This window comes from Larimichthys crocea, chromosome XVII, assembly GCF_000972845.2.
Source record: "Larimichthys crocea isolate SSNF chromosome XVII, L_crocea_2.0, whole genome shotgun sequence".
NCBI classification, from domain to species: Eukaryota; Metazoa; Chordata; class Actinopteri; family Sciaenidae; genus Larimichthys; species Larimichthys crocea.
The window spans coordinates 1,159,182-1,179,775 of NC_040027.1; the positions used below are offsets into that span (position 1 = coordinate 1,159,182).

At 38.5% G+C, this 20,594-nt stretch overlaps 1 protein-coding gene across 1 annotated transcript in view; it reads right to left on the minus strand.

The window, feature by feature from the left end:
- Positions 1-8,734, minus strand: part of hmcn1 (hemicentin 1) — an 80,129-nt gene extending 71,395 nt beyond the window's left edge. The window contains exon 1 of the mRNA XM_027290030.1: positions 8,177-8,734. Within this exon, the coding sequence (XP_027145831.1) occupies positions 8,177-8,432 (256 nt within the window). The 5' untranslated portion in view covers positions 8,433-8,734. The remainder of the gene's footprint in view (positions 1-8,176) is intronic.
- Between the last annotated feature and the right edge of the window lie 11,860 nt (positions 8,735-20,594).

Genomic DNA, 20,594 nt, shown 5'->3' on the forward strand with positions numbered 1-20,594 from the left:
TCAGAAGAAAAGAACTTTACAGTTAAATGTGGCCTTTTAATTGCATTAATGTGCCTCAAAAATTAAGCAGAGGGCTTAAAAATAAATGGTAACAACCTCCACATTAGAACCACAAAATTGCAAATCTCATGACCAAGTATTTTATGAGTGATGGTGTAATCCCAGCACACTCAAAAGTGACTGGGTGGTGTTTTCTCTTTAGTGTGCCTCTTTTGTTTTACTGAGGAAATTCTAATTGTGCATGCTGAAGCAGACGGAGAAACCGGATCAGCACTGCCGACCACACACAGATGTCTGAGGCAGTGATTTCCAACCGGTGTGCCACAGCACACAAGAGCACTGTAGGAATTGCTCAGGTGCGTTGAGAAAACCAAAATGCTCATATGGAAAAGTTGATTATTTTCGCCTTTTGAGGTTTCCAAGACAGTTGACCATGAGCTCAGCATGTGCTTGTCATCAGTTTGACACAGAATACCAGGTTCATCAAAACAAGCTCAGGTTTCACACTGAATGATGCTATATTTGTAGGAAATAAACACATTATAACGTGTGTTAATTTATGTTTGAGTGTTTTGTGGTGTTCTCAGTGATTTTTGGAACATAGTGTGCTATAGCATAGAAAATCTTGGGAGCACTGGTCTAAGGTGGTCTTCATGATAAATGACTTCCCCCAAAACATGCCAATCAGAGGTAAGGGGGAGAGGGCACTAACAGCCTGACCTTCAGCCTGGCAGCCTGTAATTCAGATTCCCCAAAACACTTGTCTGGTTCAGACACATTTAACACCCACACAGGCCTCCATGTCAATCAAAATTCTTAGATAGCATGTTGTTACTATCTTTATGCCCTTTACTCTGGTGCCAACACATGGATATGTCACCAGTTGTCCACCCCTTTAGTAAAAGCTTCAGCACTACACATCAAGTTTGTCTGAAAGAAGCATCAATGCGGAAAGAGAGAGATGAAGGATGAGCAGACCTAAAAGAGGAAAAGAATATACCTGCAAAAAGCAATAGTGAGGGAGCAAAGTCCATAAAACACAGCACACTGCACACAGGTGCAATGCTTTCTTGCACTCCCAGAGAACCATTACAATAATTGTGATTGCAGGATGATGCACAACTGAAATTTGGCTCACAGGTGAAGAGTTTGCAGTAAAAATAATCAAAATATCTTTCTAACAGAACAACACAACTCCTAAGAAACTCAAGAAGCTCATCTATTTTTGTAAACATTATACAAAAATGTACATACTGTGACTGAAAACTTCCTGTTCATGTATGGCTGTAAACCTGTGGTCCTGCGATAATAAGATCATTAAACTTTAACAAGGATATAATGCCCTGATCAGTCTTTTCCAGCATAGTAAAGATGGCCCAGTAGGCAGAATTTAATGGATGCAACAGTAATTTACATTTTTGGCAGCAGCACTGACATATTATCACCTTATAAAGTTGTACTGGTGAACATGGTAGCAAACAGTCTATCTATCTATCTATCTATCTATCTATCTATCTATCTATCTATCTATCTATCTATCTATCTATCTATCTATCCATCCATCCATCCATCCATCCATCCATCCATCCATCCATCCATCCATCCATCCATCCAAAACCACAAGAAAGAGCCATCTCCAGAGTCAGGAGATCATTTTCTGTGGGTTTGTCACAATGACTGACTGAATACATTTTATTCACCGTTCATAGAAAAGATATTCATTAAGTTAGCTTTAAGGATTTAAATCTATTCCAAAAAAGGAAAAGAAAAGAAAAGAAATCAAAGATAAATCAAGTATGATTACATGGACAAGGGATGGGCTGCTGTCTGGCACTATTACCTCTGTACATGACATGTGTTGCAGGATCAGTTCAAATAATGTGGTAATGATAGAATAACTATCTATTTCTATGAGAAAAGGCCCATCACTCCTCTCAGCCCAGCTGTTGAAACCTAACATATGTTTCAGCAGAAATGTACATAAACTTCTTACACAGGAAAGAAAATGAGGTCATGCCATACCAAACCATGGAAATGTTCAGCTTTGGAAACAACTTCTACATGGATGTAAATCTGTTCCAAATGAGTCCTCCAGACCCAGAAAGTATGATGTAAAACAATGAAATCAAATGAATCTATGCTAAAAAAGCCTTTTGGGAAAATGTTTCCTTCATAATAATGTCTAGACATCAATCTGTGGAGTCTAAATTGACTATAAAAATGCTGATTTGAGGAAAGCCCTCATTGAAGGGGCAACAGTAAAAGTGCTGGGGTTGCTGCTTATTATTATGAGTAATAAAGCGCTAAAAAATGCTGACTGGCAAATACTAATATACAACATGGTGTATGTATGTCTGCAGCTGGTATAGCTGGCAAAGAGCAGCTGGAAACAATCCACTTGGATTGCAGGGTAGTGATTTTGAAAGAGTGGCTTTGGACCCAAACTTTTGTTGTGGAGGCATAAAATGGGTCAGTATGCTATTCATAACTATATGTGAAACTTCTGAATGTGTTATGAGACTCAGGCCATCTCTAACCACAACACTATTACAGCAATTGATTAAACAAACAGCATGAACAGGGTTTAAAAGCTACTCCGCACCAACAAAAGGCAAGCATTTGCAGCTGTTATCAAAATCACCTGACTTGCTTCGGGTGCTCAGCTCTCCTAGATAAATGGAGTGACTGGCTGCTTATGCTGTGGACACATGGTAAGAGTTAGGGATAGGTCAGGTAAACATTTCTGCCCCAGAACAGGAAAAACACATCTTAAGACATGCAGCAAACACAGTGCAAGTTCTATAAACATACAGAGGGAAATGGTCAGATTCCTTTGTAAAGTCTTTAAAAACACAGTTCGTTTTAACTTGTCATCTCTAAAAGAAAAAAACAAAACAAAACAATGATTTTCTTCTTTTTGTGTAGATATGATACATTTGAAAATAAATTCTAAAATTATAGTCTGGATAACTGGTAATGTGAGGTCGATAGAGGTCAAATTGAAAGATATACATTGTTGACTCATTTTATATTGAAATAATTTGAATATGTTTATATAGTAACTATTGCTTGCATGTTCAGAAAGAAATGCCGAGTTGGCTGTGGCATATTGTTTCAGGTACCAGTGAGATAATGAAATATGATCTTCAGATATCAAAATACTGCATGGTAACAATTACTCCATCTTTGGTCACAAGGTAAACAGTAGAAGTGCAGCCTTCATGTTATAAAGTAATCGACTGAGGATGTAAGCTTGCCCATATTTGGTTGGCCAATGCTTCACCTACCAATGATGAAGTCTGATTGCATTGTGCAAAAGCTGAGCCAGGTTTTTGTTTTTTTCCTGGTGCCCTTTGCATTGGCACCAACACTGTGCAGCTTGTCAAATAAATGGCCAAGGAATTTCCAAGGCTTCTATTATTATATGATCCTTCTGTCACATAATCAGCTTTCTAACTCTGGGGAAAAAATATCACAAATAGCACAATCTCTCTCTCTCTCTCTCTATCCATATATATATAATATATATATAATATATATATATATATATATATATATCTATTAATTTATCTTTATACATTCTACATTCTCCCCCTTTTCACTACTGCAGTCTTTCCAACATTCATGCTTCCAAGAGATACTGGAACACAACAAAAAACAAGCCACAAAAGGTCAAGAGGATATTAATGAGAGCCTAGACAGTGATGTCAAAGAGCCCTGAAGGTAAAAAACAGGGCAGGGGGAGCTCAGAATTCAGGTTCAGCACGTACCGTTCACAAATTATGTTTGACAAATGCCTCTTAAATAGGTCATTCATGTCAACCGGACCATCCAGAGGCCAACTACCTGTGACCTTTTGAAACACCAGCTACATCCTTTAGACATAATAACTTCAGAATTTTTAAAGCTGCCACACAAATGAATAAATTAAAATAAATTTGTAAACAGGGAACAGAATGAAAAACATTTAAATTTAGCCTGTAGCCACCCTCAGGTATGTGCTGCCTTCCAAGATGAAAGGGGGATAACCTTTGAGCACCGATGACAAAGCTAAATGGAGTTGAAACTACTGCACTAAGAGCACCTTGGGGCATTTCACAAGGTGCATGTACAGTCCTAAAAATTAAAGGCCATTTCAATATTCTAGGGCAGGTCTATTAAAACATGAAACACACAGACACACATTGTAGTCTGCCACACTCCTCTCTCCTCCTCTAATTCTCCAAAAACCTCCACCTCTCTCTTTTGGCATTCCTGCCTAATAGCATCATTATTGACTCCGTCCAGCTAAATGCAGGCTCCTTGTAATCTCACACAGGTGGGGCGGATCAGACAAAAAACTGCTGCTCTGAAAAGAAGGAAACAAAGGAAGAAGGGGATGGTGGAAATGGACGATGAACACCAACAAAGGGAGTTCTGAGATGAGTGCCTTTGATCATGCAGAGGAGGTAGAAGCTATCCCGTCATCTCCTCTCATCACTCAACTCCCAGGGCTTTGGTCCATCTCCTTCTAACTAAAGTTGACTGGAAATGGGTAGAAAGACAGGCCATCATCTCAGCTTAACCAATCTACACAGCACATAGTTGAAACAAACACTAGATACCAATTAAACAGAAGCAAAACTCCTTGATGTCAAGGATGGATTTCATTTTGTAATGTCAAAAATCTGAACTGCTTGTTTTATGACTCAGAGTCTTTCTGTGTGGCTTGACACATCCAGTGCAGTCAGAAGGTATTAGGACAGACAAGTGTTTTGGCTTTGTTGTCCAGTACACTGGATTTGATAATGAAATGAAACAATTACTTTTACAATTACTCATGCTGACTTTTAAAACATCAGTATACATCAAACAAAGTGCTTGTTGAATTGTTAAACAGCGCCTGAAAGCAGTGATGGTATTGTGGGTCTGCATCTGACTATTTTTGTAACTTTTGCTCTCTTTATAATTTTTCACGGTGCACACCAACCACTAAATCATTTTTGGCATGTACAAATGTTTGCAACACTTGAACGCATCCCAGGAAAGACTGTCCAAAAGGGTTCATTGTAAACCCCATTCTAACAATTATTGTTTTACAATTTACCTTACTTTTGTCATTAGCTTTAAGGGTGTTTGATAGTGTTTACATCCATACTGGGAGAACAATATGGGACATGGAGCCCTTTAGGACAACAAAAATCCTAAAACGTAAACATAAAGCCAAACGATCATGCAAGACAGAACTAGTCATTAAAGATGGTATAATTTCAAGATATCTGTGATTGAGGAAGATTGCACCTTGGAAAGAGTCCAAAACTTCTTTGACTGGAACTGATTTTGCTACCAAATGTTAAATATGATGACTTTATATAAGTTTATGTTGACTTGTTTCTGACTTTTGCAGCTAAACACTAGAAAAGGAATCTTCAAATTCTGATGGGGTGCACAGCTAACATAACAAAAAAGTTTCACTGTCTTAATATTTTCTGACTGCACTGAACATGTACAACTATAGTGAGAGTGCTGGGTCACCCACTGACCCAAGGCACTGGGCTCTGACCCATCTCAACTCAGCCAATTAAACACTCACACAAGCACGTACAAGATACACACAAACACACCCTCTCACAGCAAGATAGTATTTACAAGGACGAGCATGTGTGTGTTTGAACATCAGCCGAGCCATGAAGAACGTAGAATCTCAGAGGCCACTGGAAACAAATTTGTGGACCCATGCACATGCACCTTAGAGCACATTCTTCACACATTACAGAGTTGCTTAATACAGTACATGCTTAATTGGAAAAGTGCGCAATTTGACATTAATTCTGGGGTAAAAGCCACATTTCCTGTTTTGGGAGCGGTAGGAGTGCTGTGAAATAAAGTTTATTTGGCTGTAAACTCTCAAATAATGAGTCCAGAAAGTCTGCTTGTAATACACCTTTGACTTTTCAGCCTAGACTGGATCCCTGAATGACTACTCGTTGTTCTCTGGACTGTAGCTACAGAAAAGAGATGTTCATGTTGACAGCTGTTATTTCAACAGTCAAAGAGGGTATTTTACAGTAGATTCTCTCATTAAGTGAATGCCATTTCCAAATGTAACCAGGGCGTGAAATGATAACAGGGTAGCCAAAATTCAACCCTACTCCTGTTTCATTGGAGTGTTTTCAGACTGTAGTGTTAAATACACAACCCCTGTGCCTCAGTAAAATGACTTGTGAAGTAACCTCTTGCTTTCTTTCTTTCTCTCCCTGCAGGATGGAGGAAAGGGGGGAGGCTTCCTGACTGATCTTCCCACACAAGCCTGACCCCAATATCCAGGCATCCTCCTGACACTCTCGCTTTACACACACAGACAAGCACACACAGACAGACTGAGAGAAACACAGATATACAAACACACACTTTAATGTTTACCGGGTCAGATTGCAGTGTAAATAAAGGGGGAGCTCAGGTCTCTGATTTAAAAGAAGCCAAAACAAACAAAAGACACTGTGTTATCGCACTGGGTTGGATGGAAAGCGGAGAAAATGGATCTGTGTCAGAATGAAACAAACCCTAAATAAAAGTTCTTATGAAAACAAAACTGATCCTCTCTGAGGGTCTAGGTTACTGGCAAAGGAGGACGAAAAGTGAGACAAGGAAGACAGAACAACATTTGGGGAAATGTTCAGCTACCCCTGCTTGCAGTGTGCTGTGCTAATCATTCCTCTTCTCCCCTGGGGGTTTTGGAGAACACATTCTGACATCCTCGTAAACATTTTAAAAGCAAACGAACGTCACTTGGTGGTGAGGGACAAACACAAAGAGTTCAGAAAGAGAAGTCAACACCAAATTTCTGAATCAAGCTGTTGCAGCCTCAGTTGACCGTGAAGGAGAATCTTACAATTACTTCCTAGTAAGGGTAACGCATGCTATAAATCAAACATGAAAGTTAGGCAAATCCCACTATTCTTTATCCAAGATACAATGCGTCACAGTACTTTTATCATCTGCTACTGATCTAAGATTCATTTTCCTCTTGAATCGCATAGTAATGAATTCATCATTTGTTACACGTGTATACTGAGCATATTTCTTCCCAGGATATAATATTATTCTAGGCACAGAGCTGCAGCTTGAATCTATGATTGAGGAATTTTGCTTCTTAAGAATTTGTGATATGCTGAAGTTTAGCAGAGGAAGACAAACATCTGGAATAGGAATCTGTCTCCTAACCACACAGATCTTTTCTGTCAATTCATCTTGTTCCTCCTCTCTCAGATCTCTTGGATCAGTTCGTTTCTGCAGTTGTTAAGTGTATTCAAGTTAAACTGAGTACATTACAACTGTATATATCATGAAGTAATGTGGTAAAAACTGTGGTAAGAAATGACTGGAGTAACCTACTCTGAAATGTTTAAACTATTTTGATAATTTCACTCAGTTGTCTCTAATTTCTGCCTTTCTCTGTTGAATTTCTCTGTTTGTGTACAGCGGTGTTTCTGGAAAGAGTTCTCCAACAAGCACTCTCCAGCATGTCCCCTTGTTCTTCCTGTTGATGGAGCTTATTCACAGGTGGTCATCTAAAACTTCTCACCTCCAAATCAGTCACACAAACCCCCATGACATATCATGACAGCAGCCTTTGATGGTGTTTTTGCAAGCAGGTAAGTGACCTCTCCTCCCTCTCAGTAAATAGTAATTACAGGCACTTAAACATCCTTACACAAAGTCTCTCCATCACCAAAACTTTCAAGCTAATTATTTCAAACTGATTTTTACATGCACCTTTGACCTAGAAGCCAGGATTATGTTAAATAGCTCAACGATGAATTGTCGAGGCATTAGCTGTTCCGAATGAGAGAGCGCCAAGGAGTGATGATAATCATCAAGCCGCATTGCAAACCAACCCTGGCGGAATGCTAATGATAGTGACCGCCAGGCTGAACATCTGCGTGCGGAGACAGAATCCCCCAAAGTCCCCTCCTCTGGAGGTGTGAGGAACATTAGGCATTCAAAGGGCGGACTGTGAGCAAACTATCACATTTCTCACTTTTCTGTGTGCTTTTGTAGTCACAGCAGAGTAAACTCTAAATAATGTTAAAAGTGTGCAGAAGAAAGTTTTGCAAAACATGCAGAAATGTCATGCGTGAAACAAAGTGACCGCCACATAATTAGAATATCACTCCACATATTTTCATTAGATTACCTGGATCATGGAAGGGGACCAAAGCAAAGTTATATAAAGGTCTCTTCGGTCTGCTCAAGGATGTTTCCAAAATCTTGGAGGCGCCCTCGATGACCTGGACCAGGTCATCGTACATGGAGCCGGTCACATCAAAAACGAATGCCAGGGTAGACGCTCCCTCCGGGATGTCCTCCTTTGTAGCCCCGGCCCCTGGGTCTTGTCCGGCGGAAAACGCCACTGACAGCGCAAGGGACAGCCACACCAATGCGCTGCCCATTTCAGAGCCAAGATGCTTCTTAAGCAAAGTTCTTGGGTACTATGTTCTCGCCAGGCAGAACTCTCAGGGTGATGAGGGTAGAGACATCGGGCTCTCAAAAATGTACTGAAAAGTATTTAGAACAATTTACAAACGGCACAACATCAGCCAAAGAAAACGGGATAAAGGAATCCCTCTTTTCCGTGCGCGGCTTTGGAGTCTACTGCAGTTGCTGTGCGCATAAGTCGCAGCCTCTCACCTCTCTGTGAACTAAACTTCTGCGGTCCCAGCAGCTGCAGCAGTGTCTGTTATCTGCGGAGTCAGGAGCCCTTGTTCAGCTCTGTCATACAAAGACCACCTCTCAGATGGGCAGAAAGTCTCCATGGCGCAAACTACCCATGCAGAATAGCGGTGTTCTGATTGGACGAGATGTTTTGGGTGTAATTTACTTAACTTCAGTCACGTTAGACAAAAAGCTATCATCGTTACGTCCTTCTTGATCAAATACCTAGAGTCATAAACACGCAATTCTGATGAATTTACAGGCCTGCAAATTTCTGATTGGTCAGTAAGTAAAAACAGTAAGGATGCACCAATTAGATGTTTAATTATTATATGAGCAATTAATGTCGACATGTTGTGACTCAATAAAATTCAGACAGAGGAAACGATAGTTTGTAATGTTTAATCTGTGTATGAGACATAGACAATCACACAGCAGCTCCTCAGTGATCCTGCGCTCTGTATTGCCATCTAGCGGTTGTAGTGTGACCTCACACTAAACTTTCTACACAGGATTTTTTTTTAAATTCAGTATGCTTTTTGATATTATAATATATAGTAGCAATTGCGCTCAGCTGCATTTAAGTTGTAGAGATAGATTGTCTTTCTGGACATTGTGAGCAAATAAACAGGTTTCTTGCTTTTATTATACATTGTTTGCCACAGATAGAGACCTATATTCCAAATGTTTTCAGATGATTTTGTCATTTTTGTGCCAAAGAATAAAAATTACAACTCATTACCACATTTTAAAGTGATTAATCGACAACCAACATTTAATAGGAGTAGCTCTGAGGCAAAAACTGCTACTTTTTAAATTGCCCCAGTTTCAAAATGTCAAATCAGTTTTCAGTTTGTCATCACCATCAAACAAAAGACTGCAACCCCAAAGTCTTGCCTAATTTGGCTGCAGATGTTTGGATATAAAAATATTTTTGTAATATCCTTGAAAAGGCAGTAGTTGACCGTAACTGAGAGTATTTATTCAAGTACTGTACTTAAATACAGTTATCAGGTACCTTATATGGATATTTATATTTTATATTATTACTACTTCTATTATTGTTGCAGAGAATCTTATTTAGCTGCTTTGGTTTCAGGGTGTTTGTATAGACCTGTTTGACATCATGACGTATCACACAGAGTTCAGTCAGTGGAGAGAAAATGCACAGGAGTCCAAGATGTCTTATGCTGCAAGGTTTATAGCAGCTTGAGGAAAATTAAGATTTATAAATACACTTGTCATGACTTGATGCAGCCTCAGTTCTAAAGAAGCTGTCCTCTGACTTGTCTGTATGCCCTCAAAACAGTGCCCTAAATGGTCATACTCAATGTATCTGCAGTATAAGGTATTTCCCAGTTGATCATTAGTCTACAAACACAAAACACTTATTTCTTGTCCTCTTGTAGCTATTAACCTGTGGTTGTTGTTGCTGACTCTGTAGATGTTTCTGCGTTTGCTACCTGTTGCGTCTAGAGAGTGAGACAGACAGCCAAAATCAGTCAGTGATCAGCAATTTGGTGACCGATTACTGATCGACTGATTTTTGAATGCAAACCTTTAAATGTATAGTATTTTAATTGACTGAGTATTTTAATTTGATCACCCATAGTCTTTTTGTGAGCATAAACCACAGGCCCTTTTTACAGCAGATATTTTGACTTGTGACAGTAGAAAACCGCAGGGCTTATTAGCAAGATTAACAATAGCTCCAGTCAATCATACATTCTAGCTCAGTGGCATGAATTACTGTGGCACTTAAGTGGGATGTAGCCACAATTATGGGTAACACCTGTACTTGTGTGTTATAAATCTAAATTTGAAACAGGTCCGTACCAACACCCTAAAATCAAAGCAGCTAAATTTAATCAGCTATAAGAAATGTTGTATTGTATTTTCATGCCAAAATGTCAAAATTTAAAAGGCCTCTTTGGCTTTGAAGTTGTTTTCACAATTTAACATCTTACTTCAATCAGTATCTGCTTAAGCAAAAGTTTAAACACCAGTACAACTGCTAATAGATATCAGAACTATGATGTACAATAATTACGTGTTCAACTGTGTTCTATCATTTTAAAAACAAAAAATGATCTGTATTTGAAAATATGTCATCAACATCATAGGCCAAAACTCTGAATGAATAGATGAACAAAAAGATACAAAGATACAATCAAAGAATACTTACTTGTTCAGTCAGATAGATTTTTGGTTTTGCTGTTTTTGGACAGTGGCTGTGAGGCATCACCATGTTCATTCATATTATTTAGTTTTTGCTTTCAGTTTCTATGTGCTATGCCATTAGAATAACATGTATGTGAATTCTTAACCTCTAGTCATCTTATGTAAGTTAAGTACTGTGTGGAAAAACAAATGTATCTCATAAGTATATAACTAAATAGGTTTCAGAAAAACAAAAGCAAAAAAAACTGTAAGCGATTATCATATTTCGGCACTAGGTGGCGCTAGTACACCACTGATGCGTCATACAGCTGTTGTTGTAGGGTTTCAAAAAGCTGAGTAAGTGTGCAAGGCCATTGAGGATGAATTACAACATAAAAAGATGGATTTTAAAATAACAGTCATGTAAAGGTCAAAAGATAGAGGATATGAAAGTCATTCGCATAGTTTGTTTCGCAATACATGGCTTTGCAAAGGGATTGGGACTGGCTTTTTTCTAAGGAAATTTCACCAGGTCTCAACAGGAGGATGCGAGTGGAAAGTTAGACGGAAACATTTAAATAAATCCAAACCTGACTAACCAAGATGAACTCACTCAAATGATGTAGGAAAAGGACATCTGCTGCTGCCAGTTTTGCATGGCAAACAAATAGGGAGGCTAAAGCTCATTTTTCAAAATGCATGGCAAATCTAACAGCAGGCAGTGATTACATAACATGTTTCTCAACATAAATAAATCAGATCTTTTCCACGTTGAAATAACAGCTTGGAGACATCCTGTTATGAACAAGTTCATACAGGAAAATAAAGGGATTGTTAACGCACTTACTAATTTCACATCATTTTATTTTCATTGTCAGTCCTTTCACTGGCAAGCTCATAATGTAACTGACTAATCCACTGACTAATCCATTGACTATGTCGAAACACTGAATTCACACTCCTTCCCTGGAAATACCTGGGCAGTGTACTGTAAATGTAATCTGAGTCAGAGAGAAGGAAACATTATAGAAGAAGTGTATGAAAATGTGTCTACCGTCAAAAACAGAATATTTTTCCACATCCGCTGACCCAATTCAACAACTAAGGTTACCACAGTTTTATCCAAAGACAATGAATCAATGAGTTATTTAGTTGTCAAGTAGGAGTCACCCAATGACACAACAGATTACAGTCTTGTTTGACTGGCTTTGGTTTCCTATTCTGGAAATGTACATATACACAGGTGTACACACAGTGTCACTTACTGGTTAATTTTTTTTAGACCAAAAACAACAGTGACTGGTTTTGGTTGTTTGGATGTTTTGGCAAGGCATGGTGGTTTGAGTGAATGCAGTCACCTGAGGCAAGATTGAAAAAACCTGAATAAACAAATAATCCAGTGGACTCAACATTAGAGTTGCGTAACTTCCTTTTCCATTGCTCAAGCTTTCACAAACTGACATTAGAATAACTTTCTCCATCATTTACCATTAGTTTTTGGATAATACAGCGAGAAGGTGAGGAAGAAAAATATATTCGCAATTGAAACCCTACTAACATACATGCTCACTGCACTGTTACTGAGCTGTTACACAACTCTGGAATAAAATGTTTTAAAAATCCTGCAGTGCAACTTCTAGAAAGATGGTAGGAAGATATGTTTTTCGGTGACTGACACTGAAGTATGGCACAGACTTACAAAGATAACCTGCAGTTTTGAGATGTCAGTCTCTACACTGATACAAATAGTGAAACGGAGAGGAGAGGAAAGAAGCTTGTTTTTTCTTCCCTGAGGATTTCATTATTTTTCAGGAGATTAATACCAGCCAGCCATTGTCACTTGTCTTGTATTTCTGAAAATGTAAACACTTAGTCTTTTTTCCCTTTATTATAATTAAGTAAGACTTACAGGGTGCAAAATAAAGATCATGTGCTGAATTACAACACCAAACCAAGTAAATCATGGAAGGGTGGAGATCTCAAGAGAGATCATTTTTACGTACTAAAACAGCTGTGGCAGTGTATTTAGTCTAATAAATAATGTGTTGTATTTCAAAGTAGTAAATAGAGCCATTTGTACAAAAGCCTCTGAAAATGAAGAGAGCTGGGATGAAGACAGGAAGGAAACTCTCGCCACACTTCAGTTTCACACTCGTAACATTCTCTCTGCTTCGAGCAGACTGTCACATCTTCATCACCTGCCCTTTCTCTCGCTCTCAATTATTTAAAAAACCACCCAGGATGGGAAACGACAAGAAAGTGCTAGAAAAGGTGATTGTGCTTTTAGCTGTGTTGTATTTGTTCATGATCATTTGTTAGGTAATCCCTCTGCATGTGCCATTTTTACAAGCCAATTTAACTATTAATGTAGATGTTTCTTTTCCTGTGTGCATATGTGTTTCCGTCTATGTTGTAGTTTTCTAGAGCCAGCAGTGCAAATTACTGGCTGCAGACTCACAGGACAGACATGACTGTACCAGACAAACACCAGGCCCTCTGTCTCCCAAACAAGATCCACATGACACATGGGCTCCATCCCACCAGTAAGCCAACCAGAAAGCCCGCCTGAGGCCTATTGCTCTGTTGCCCAACAGACCTAATCCCTGAGCTTACTGCCTCTCATCTCACCAAAGTCCCTCTTTTGTAGTGAACACAACTCATTTGGCCAATGAGGCTCACTGGTTGTGCACATACACACCACTATACCCCTTTGTAATCTCTCTCCATTCTCTCACTCTCTCCCACTCTGGGTCTCTCGCTTTTATAAACACACACTGTACAGTACAGGCATGGGCAACCACATGAACACCAGCATTTATGTGCACAAACAAATGTCCCCATTCTCTTACTCTCTCACCCACTCAGACATCAGTCATACACAAGCAGCGGAGAAAACATTTCTTTGTTCCTTGGCTATTTTTGTCAAGAGTTTGTTTGTAAATAATAAAAAAGGGGAGTGAAAGAAGGAAAAAGACGGGTGACATGTTGGACTTTTAAAATTACTGCAGACCTTACACAATAAGAAATTAAGACATGTGGCTTTTGAAAAGTTAAGAGAGACTGCAGTCACTTTGCACTCATTGTAATGGGGTGATAATGAGAATCACAGATGAGGTAACAAGGTGCTTTTCTCTGTCTCTCTGTCGGATTCAGATCTAACTGGCTTTGTGGGCACCTTTCTCTGTCACCCTCTTCACTCTGTCCTCTGGTGCTATTTATTCAGCACATTCCTCTGTTTAAGGCTACTGTGAATGCTGATCACATAATTAAGCGCTCACTCAGGCTTTGTTTTTCACCAACCAGGAACACGGACACTGCGACAGTGTTGTGTTGTTGTGTGTACGTGTCTGCGCGCATGTGAGTGTGTGGGTATGTCAGAAAGTGAAAGAGAGATTCAGCCAATGAGAGAAGAGCTTTAAGGTGTGAAAGAGTCAGGGAAAACAGTAGCTAAGCAAAGACGTGACTTTGTAACCTTCTAAAGGCTTACTTATTTAGAAAATTGACCTGTTTGTCCCAACTCAAACAGGTGCTGCCACTGCTGTGGTTGCCATGGCCACATTTATAGCAGTGTTGCAAACAGGACGAGTAAGATAACAGCATGATTAAGTTATTTAACATAATTATAAACACCCCCCAGTAAACTGAGCAGACTTGAGCTAACATTATTAAGATTATAAGAACATCTTTCCCAATAACAGACATGTTGGACGTGGCTCTTCCCTTACTTGCAATCAAACCGGTGTTGGTTCAATTCATTTTATATTATCTGTTTCTGAAATGATGTAAAGAGAGTGGGATCTGTTTAACTACCAGATGTTTCTCATCATTTTGGTAAAAAAAAACAAAAAAACATTAAACCTGGAGCTGTATGAAGAGTCCATTTGCAAAAATAGACATTTAATTATGTTTTTTATTGTGCACTCAAGGGAATATCAATCATACCAGTGATCTTTTTATTTATTTTTATTAATACCATTCATCTGTTTTTGCAAATGAACTCTTGGTTTCACAAAAAACATCAGATGAGTACAGTTTAGCTGTCACATATAATCATACAGACACAATCATGGTAGTATAACAGTGATTTGCAGAACCAAGGCAACTGTGTGTGGAATGACAGCATTGCCTCTTTAGATTGCTAAGTGGACCAATCAAACTGTGGCAACTGCCAATAACTGTCTGCCGATCTGTCTGCCCAAACACATTAGACAAAAGATATAAAGAGAAGAGAAAACTCTGCTGAACTGTCTGATACTTTCTATTACTCCATTTAATTCATCCCTCCATCAGTATTTTACCATTCCCGTACTCTGACCTTTGGATTCTTCTTACCCTTGTTGCTGATGTCACTTCACTTTTTCCTCTCTGCCACAAACATCTCCTTTCCGTGTCTTCCTTCCTTCTTTCCCCATCCTAGCGTGCATGCATGTGTCGCTGCTGTAGAAATAAAGGGAGAGAAGAACAGTGGGATATCATATGCCATAAATAATGAAATTAGAGAAGATGGAGAGTGATAAGGGATTTGAGAGAATGAAGCAAAAGTTTAGAGGAAGAGGGTGGGAGGACATGCAGTACAAATGAGTGTATTATACAATAAATACACTGCGTCTCTCTTCCTCTGTCTGGTTGACAATCATTTTGTCTCTTTCTCTCCTCTTTACGTAAACCCACTCGCCTACAAGTACGCAGCACCCACCAATTCACACACACACAACACAAAACAAGAACACAGACGTTATGTTATGGGAAAAAAGACTTTATCTCTTCCCATACAACCCTTTCTCAAAACATTTCCCTGACCTTATCCCACTGAAGGAACTTCTACCATAATCACAGTTGATTTTCTGACAATAAATTCTCTCACAGCCCGCCTACGTCTTCTGATAGAAGGCGTGCACACTGTGTGTGCGGACATAGCTGTGCATTTGCATGCAAGGGAACATAACGTCCTCAAAGTGTCCCTGAGCAGGTTTAAATTCAGCCTGGTTAGTTTTGACACAAAAAAGAACACAAAACAGAGAGACAGTCACAAAAAATACTTGGACAGATTTCATCAGCAAGTCTCACTTCCCATGGCCTTGAGGAAGCTGACTTGTGGATGTTTATCTTACATAAGAGTACAGAAGAAAACGCAAAGTCTGCATGTTTGAAACCACCACATATTTCACTACAGCCTCTGTAGACAGAAGTTTGCAAAGCAAAATGCCAAAATAAAACTGAGCAACATTCTTAAACTATTAATAATAATACACATTCAGAAAGAAAAGAAAAGAAAAGAAAAGAAAATTATTATTATATTTTGTACTTGGACAGAAATGAAATGTGAAAGCTTGAAATTCTAGTTGTTTGAAACTTTGCTTACCTGCTTGTAATTTCCATGTTCGGTAAAATATGTAAGATGTAAGCTAATTAGCTAATAACGTATCAAATGTGTTTAATAATCTTTGTAATATTTGTAACGTAGACCTTTTGCACCGCAGCCTAATGATGATACTAATTAAAGTTTCATTTAGGTCAAACAGAGTCAGGGTACTGAGGTGGAACCTTAATTAGTATAACAGGAAACACCTGTGTTGACCCTGCTATTTGATGTTAAAATGCCTGCTGTGATCAAAATCAAAGACTTTACCTTGTGGCTAATCTGTACCCTGAGCTACACTAGCTGCAGCTACTTGCAACCAATATTAAGGCCTGACAGTTTTTTAAAAACTGTTTTACTATCCGCATTAACAATCTTAGTAAATGATATGTGAACTATTAATGTAGCCTATGTTTCTTCATAACTGTAGTCTTGAACAGCCAAACGTGTTAGCTAACGGCACGCTAACTTATGCTAACATTGGATGATAAAGCTGCACCTAAGTCAGCTGTTGTCAACACTAGCCTGTAGGATACCGATGTCATTGGTTAAGACCAAAATAAAATGACTAACAATTCTGTTTTGAGGGTAAAAATGTGTTGTTTTTTTGAAAGGAGCTTAGCGGCTTGTAATTTTCCTTGAGGAAACCATTAACTTTTGTGCTGGTTAAAGATTGATGCTTCACTCTGTTTGGTCCACTGTCAGAAAAAAATCCATAAAGTTAATAGAAAACTAGTATGAGGTTTAATAAATCTTCTTGAAAAAACAGTTTGCACTGAAACTGTTTGACATTAACATATTTTCTGGATATAGTGTCACCTTGTTCACCTGACAGTGAACATGAAGGCAGAAGATGGCCGTGAGATTTACACATTTTACTTTAGTCTGTATATATAGATGTTGTTTACGACATTTATAGATGGTTTGTGATTAGTTTTTGTTTCATTCAGTGTTATGATATGTACCTGGCCTATTTCAGAGAAATAGGAGCATTACACAGACACAGAATTATAAATACTTGTGTTCTAAATTACACTAGTAGTGGTGGCCTACTTTACTTTCCATACTGTATTTGTAAAATAAATTTAGACTCCAGCCCTGTTTACCACAGTTGTACACAGACAAACACGTGTGCTGGTATCAGGTTACTTCACCATGGTAGCACTGTGATGTAGGCTAGTGAGCAGATTTACATATGGGGAGAGGCTTATCGACAAAGTCACCACAGGTTTTCCTAATCACACTTGGTGCTGCTGTATGTGTGTGTGTGTGTGTTTGTGTGTGTGTGTGTGTCTCTGTGTGTGTGTTGAGTGGGTCAGCATGTGTATTTGATGTGTGTGCATGTCAGTGTGACAGATTAAGTATTTCACATGAAGCAGGTGACCTATAATATCTCATGTTTTGTTGCTTTTTTTTTTCTAAATGACGACATTCTGACCAGAAAAAGAATCATTGCTAAAATAGTACAAAGAGCCGACAAACACAGGAAGACTGTGCTCCAACAATAACATTCCTACAGTGATGTGCCGGCATAGTGAGCCTTGATTTCTCATCATTTCTCTTCTATGACACAATTCATCAGACGATTTTAAGTAAACTTAATTCTCTGCCTGTTGATGAATGTCAGTACGTCCTTAATCAATCTCTCTACCTCAGTGACTTCCCCAACCCCTCCTCCTTCTCTCCCCTATCACCTTCATACCATACACATACCCTCACACACACAAACAATAGTGTTCATCTCATTCAAAGAAGAATTATTTTTCACAGTTGCTTCCAGTAAAACATCCATGTGTTTTGCTGGCTCCATAGCTCTGCATCTACAGTACATGTACAGCGAAGGCAACTGAAGGAGAGGTCTCTCAACAAAATGCACCTACGATGTATATATTCCTTAGAATTTGTATCCATCAGTTCTTTAAACAAGGGAACACACATTCGAGTAGGGGACTTTTACTCTATGCCCTGCAGTCATCAGTGTTGTATTGGTTGTGCACTCAGAGGTTAAAACGTTCAATTTTTGCTCAAGCAATGCAAAACGTGTTTTTCTTGATTTCTTTTTCTGTAAGCACCAAAATTTATTAAACTGACTGAGTGCAATGGAAAAACTAATACTACTTTATTCATCCCCAAGAATGAAGTGATGGCAACCAGAACCTAGAAAACATAATAGTTCCAGCTGACCTCAACTCAGAAGTTACAACCTTTCCTCTGTCTCACAGTGAGAACTGTTTGTCTGTTTCTGTTTAGCATGAAAACAGCGTGAGACCTTTAGGAAGGCCAAAGAGAGGATTATAAGTAAATTGTGACTGATTGTTTTTGGCCAAAACACAAGATCATGGTCAAAATATCAACACTCCTCTTCACTCCTGGAATGTGACATTGAGGAAAAAACACAAGATATGTGTGGAACTGAGCGAGAATGAGAGAACTACTGTATATTTCTAAAGAAGCCGATCTATCTGAACCATTTGCATTATTAATGCATCAGTTCGTTGTGAGACGTTGCTGTCTCACCGCTGCAATTTATCCGTGTCCTCTTCTTTTTGAGGACTGTTTGACTTTGAATATTTCTCTTTGCACTCTCTAGATCTAATTACATTTACTAGTTATGAGTACTTTTTAATGGTCACAAGCATTTAATCAGAAATATTAATCTGTCATACTTGGATGCTGCTTGTAATGTCAGCTGTGTCTTTCAGGGATTAAAAGTCTAATTAATTATTTTTTTTATATTTATGCACACATATAATTAAAGTGTTGTAATTATTACTTGTATAACCTTGAATAATCAAGTCAACTTGGACATTTATCAGTGAACAAAGAAGAATATTTCTTATATCATTTCTCACTACCCTCTAACTTTCAAACAAGCCAGTTTTTGCTATTTTTATAGCCAAAAATGCTAAATAATTTATTTGTTATGCATTATATAACATATGCATTTTATGCTTATTTTATTATATGACAAGAGTGCGCAGATTGATATATAATTGTTCATAGCTATGTTATTTTCCAAAATGCAGTTTCATTGTACATTGCTTTGTTATGTTTAATTATGTGTTTTCATGCACAGTCAAATGGCCATGGTTTTGTTATGATCCAATTTCTAAAGTAAATATCATGGTCATGGTGGAATATGCTTGCTGACATTTACTGTTGGTGCCATAACAAAACACGTCACAGAAAACAATGATAAAAACAGAAGCTGCTGGAATAACACAACAACACAGAGACTGCAATTTTTCCACAAGACAGAGAAAGATCAGCACACAGTCTGTCTTTATATACTTGAATGAGCAAAGAGTGCAGACATGATCAGGGCCACTGTCTCTATTTCTGTTTCAGCTGCTGAATCTAAACTGGAAACATCGACATCAGTGTTTACCTTACTGGTACGGGTCTCACACAGAATGCTAACCCTCTGAGAACTACCACATCTCAGCATGCATTAGCACTCCAGTCTCTCCACAACTCCACAATTAATTCACACTCTCCAGCCTGTATAGTAAATGTCATGTCCTCTCCTGTTACATCACTGCTCCCTTTGGTATACAATTCAACATCATCTGCCTGCTCAGTTAATCATCCATTTACTTTATCAAACACAGACACTAAAGTATAAAGAGAGGTAGATCAGAAGAACCTATTCTTAAAGTTGACTTCTAAACGAAGGTGACTATGATCATGCATTGTATCTGTGAAGCATTCAAACCCAGAGCGAGCATGAATCGTGTAAAATGCAAAAAAAAAAAAAAAAAAAGCAACATTCCAATACATTATTCCAAACTTATTTCCCCTTTTTAATTAAAATTCATAGCCTGAATTCACTTCAAAGAGACAAATACATATACTGTATAAACCAGGTCAGCTACCCCAGAGAAGATGTGTGCAAATGTCCAGTTTTTCTATCACTCAGTGCTGAAACTTTTACCATTTAACTAGAATTGTGACTCTCCAATCATTTCTTCAGTTAATCAAGTAGAAAATCTAAAATATTCCAGTTCATCATGGTGCCTTTGATTCATTCTGAGTTAAGCTCCTCGACCCAGACAGCTGGGCTGATAAGGCTGAATCTCAGGTACATTAATATGCTATAATGCAGCACTGTGACACAGCTTTTACAAGTGTGATGATACTGTAAAAAAATGCACTGTGTATCTACAATCAGTCTGTGTAAACAACGATTGAGTATTCACTGTGTTGCTGATGATGGTTATTGCCTTTCTGGCATTAATAAAGCACTAACGCCAATGCGACTCTGTGTGTTGGTATCAGTTGCCAATAACTCCAGCTATAACTGGATACATGTGACTGAGGTCAAAGTGGTTAAAAGTTAAAGGACATTGGTTAAAAGTTAAACTGCTTAAAGGGAATATCA